This window comes from Branchiostoma belcheri, unplaced genomic scaffold (genome assembly GCF_001625305.1).
Source record: "Branchiostoma belcheri isolate BF01 breed outbred unplaced genomic scaffold, Haploidv18h27 scaffold300, whole genome shotgun sequence".
NCBI classification, from domain to species: Eukaryota; Metazoa; Chordata; class Leptocardii; order Amphioxiformes; family Branchiostomatidae; genus Branchiostoma; species Branchiostoma belcheri.
This window is the reverse complement of record NW_017803911.1, coordinates 101508-105096: the sequence shown is the minus strand read 5'-3', so window position 1 is coordinate 105096 and position 3589 is coordinate 101508. Positions and strand designations below refer to the sequence as shown.

General features: G+C 41.3%; 1 protein-coding gene across 1 annotated transcript in view; it reads right to left on the bottom strand.

Moving 5' to 3' along the window:
• Positions 1-844: 844 nt before the first annotated feature.
• The window catches only part of LOC109474324 (extended synaptotagmin-2-like), a 72268-nt gene continuing 69523 nt past the window's right edge, over positions 845-3589 (bottom strand). Inside the window, exons 20-23 of the mRNA XM_019774612.1 lie at positions 3039-3173; positions 2596-2713; positions 2211-2266; positions 845-1010 (exon numbers count right to left, since the gene is read on the bottom strand). Coding sequence (XP_019630171.1) covers positions 938-1010; positions 2211-2266; positions 2596-2713; positions 3039-3173 — 382 coding nt within the window. The 3' untranslated portion in view covers positions 845-937. The remainder of the gene's footprint in view (positions 1011-2210; positions 2267-2595; positions 2714-3038; positions 3174-3589) is intronic.

The window sequence follows — 3589 nt, the reverse complement described above, 5'->3', positions numbered from 1 at the left end:
ACAGCTTGTACTAGAGTCTAGGCCATATAATACTCAGCAAGGCCCTTAAGGCCACACCAATTTGATTTGTTGGTTCTCGGATTTTTTGAAAATATGGTTAACTGGAAAAACCTAATGATAGCAAAGTCAGTTTTATCATGGTTTTATGTAGTAAATACAGCCATATTCTAGTTTTCTTCCTAGCCCTCACATTTTATGATGTCTGCTTGCTATCTTTTGAACTAAAAATGTCCGAGAACCAACAAAGTGAATTGGTGTGGCCTAATGCAGTGATAAAATTTTCCTCTTTCAGTACAAGTAATTTAAAAGCTTCCTGTTACATAATAATGTGCAACATTTGTCCACATGTTTCTATAGTTATGATTTAAAACACGAGTTCCAGTTTCTTCATTTTCAGCCCAACAACAGATCCATTTAAGAAAATGGCAATTGCTTCAGCATGATTGTTGCAGCGGCAGTTTTCACTATGCTCAAAATGGTTCAAAAGTCTTACTTACGCTAGCTTAAAATCTGTTCTATCAGACTCCATATAAGTTGATAGAACAGTTACTTGCACATAGCATTGTATATAATTGATAAGCTTTACTGGCTTTGTTCAGGGTAAGAATTCTGTCTGTATCTATAGCACAGTTGCATGTAGTGTTGCCAACTGTACTATGAAGCACCCTAGCTTCCATAACATGCCCAAAACTGGGGGTTTTTGGGGGTCTTCAGGGTCTTTGGGAGCTTTTATGTGCTATTTTCTGATTGCATATAGACAACATAGCCGGCCTGGTTGAATTACATGTACCCCCGTTTTTTTAGAACTGGGCCAATCAGAAAACAGCCGAAGACCACCAAACCCCCAGTTCTATAAGCCTGCTACAGAGGCTAGACGCACCCTGCAGTTGTTGTTGTTGTTGTTGTTGTTGTTGTTTGTTGTTTGTTGCGGGCAGGACTAAAGCTCTGATCTGTAGCTGGACACAGATGAAGATCTGGAGAGGGAACCCATGTCTTGTTTTAACTCGAACCTGCGAAGAACAAGAAAACATTTTATAGCGTAGGGGGTCAAAATTATGGCGTAGGGGGTCAAAATTATAGTGTACTTTGCAATAGCTAGAACCCTGAGCCCTATATGGCAGAGATTGTCATTCTTGTATAGGACTATTCAGCCATAGCTGAAGCTGTAGGGCTATAGGATCTTACCATGGTCAATACTGAATGGAGGAGGCACCATATATACTACATTATCAAACTCTGCAGCAAGACTGTCAACTACATATTAGCTTATGATGCCATGCTTCTTTCTTGTCTCCCCAACAGCTGTATGTATTAACTACATGTACTTGAAAAAGCTAGAAGCAGTTGAGTTGTGAACCTTAGCATCAATTCTAATATGTCTGCCTGGAACCCTAAGCCAGCCACAAAAAAAGAAACAGTGGATTTAAAGCAATACAGCATCAGCATGCCTGTAGCCAGGAATTTGAAGGGGGGGGGGGGTTCTTCCCACTGTCTGACGGACCAGTGAGCGCTGAAGGCGCGAGGTTCCTAAGGGGGTCCGGGGGCATGCTCCCCCAGGAAATTTTGAAAAATGAACCAAATAGCATTTCCTGCGTTTTTTAGAGAGTTTCAAAGAAAAAATCTGAGATAACTTTTTTTGATGACAAACTTCACAAAGTGAGCCGTTTTCCTACGAGTCCAGCCCTGCTGGTGACACGAATCAGTCCATGTTTTAAAGAAAAATCTTGGACCTTTAGATAAAAAGTGGACCAAAAAGTGAACCTTTGAGCCTTGTGGGGGGGTTCGTCCAAACCCCCCAAACCCCCCCTGGCTACGGGCATGATCAGTAACACCACAAGTACATGTAGACACACTTCAGAAATCCAGATGTTTTTTTTTTTCAAGACAAAAGTGAAGATCTTGACACGGTGGACAGAGAACCCAGGTCTTGTTTCAACTCAAACCTGCAAATAAGGAAAAAATCTGATCATTTTCGAACATCATCAAGACCTACCCACTATCCACCCAAGGCTTCACGAGTTATGTTGTCACGGACAGTCATACAGAAAGACACACGACACTAAAAACATAACCTTCTTGGCAAAGGACTTACAACACAACAGCGAATCTAAAGAGATCAATTACCATCACTTTAAATTTTAAATTTAGCATTACTTTAAATTTATGTGGTAGACGTATCTAACATGTGCTGAATGTGAAAAAAAACTCACCATATCGGGTTGTTCTGTGTGGCCAGGTTGTCCACTTTAGACAGGTCCACTTCAACCTATGGACAAACAAACCGCATAGAATGTCATGTAATGTACTAGCATGAAAAGGACACTTGAGAAAGTATCCATTTTTGTTTAAGACAGATAAAAAAGGAAGACATACTCGCACCTGAATTAGTGAAACATACATGATTTTTTTCTAAGTCTTGGAAGGGAGGGAGGAAGGAAGGAAGGAAGGAAGGATGGAGGGAAGGAAGGAAGGAAGGGAGGAAGAAAGGAAGGAAAGATGGATAGATGCTTAGTAAGGGCTGAATGGTATGCTACAGTATAAAGGATGGAGGAAAAGATAGGAAGGATAGAAAGAAGGAATGAATGAAAGACTGACCCTCCCGAGAGTGCCCGTACTGTTTCCCCGTATGGTTTCGAACAGCGAGCGTTTGTTCTTGATGACGATGTCCAGACTTCTCTGTTTGGCCTCTGCAAGAGTCACAGGAAACTCCAACCTGAGAAAAAAAACACAATGCAGAGTTTTCAACTGTTCAACTTTAAAAAAATCTTTAAAATATCTAGAGAAGTAACATTACAATTTTTGAAAAGCAAAAAACATACATAATGTTTACCTTCACATGGTTCAGCCTAACATATACATAATTATGGTGACCACCCTCTCCAACACCGTCAAGGTGTCTGTTACAGCACCAGCTACCATGGTGACAGACGTCTGGTCCAGGTCATTAACCTTATTTGTTTGGAATGATAAGGAAGAAGAAATTTTTTCATTTCTTTCTACGAAGGCAAAGATAACAGAAAAATGTAAAGAAAACCCACGTCTCGTCCCAGGCCGGGTTGACGTTGTCCTTGACGACGGAGGTTTTCTTGCGACCGGAGCGGTTTTTGTCTGGCTGAAGGTAGATCCGGACGTATGGGTCACACATCTTCTGGTTCGCTAGCGGCATCAGGTTTCTGATGACATGAATAAAACATTAAATATTAATCTGAATCCAATCGTAAATATACAATGTAGTGGCCATACACATCTACGCACATACATGTATCTACACATTTTCTGGTTTGCTAGCGGCATCAGGTTTCTGGTGACATGAGCAAACACAACTCAACACACACTCACACACATACACATGCACACACACATACACGCACATATACACATACACACATACTTATGTAGCTTTGTGCACATGCACACAAACACAGCCATTCACACACACAAACACACACACTCACACATATATGCAGACACACAAACACACACACACACGCACGCACACACACGCATGCACACACACACACACACACACACACACACACACACACACACACACGACACACACACACACNCACACACACACACACACACA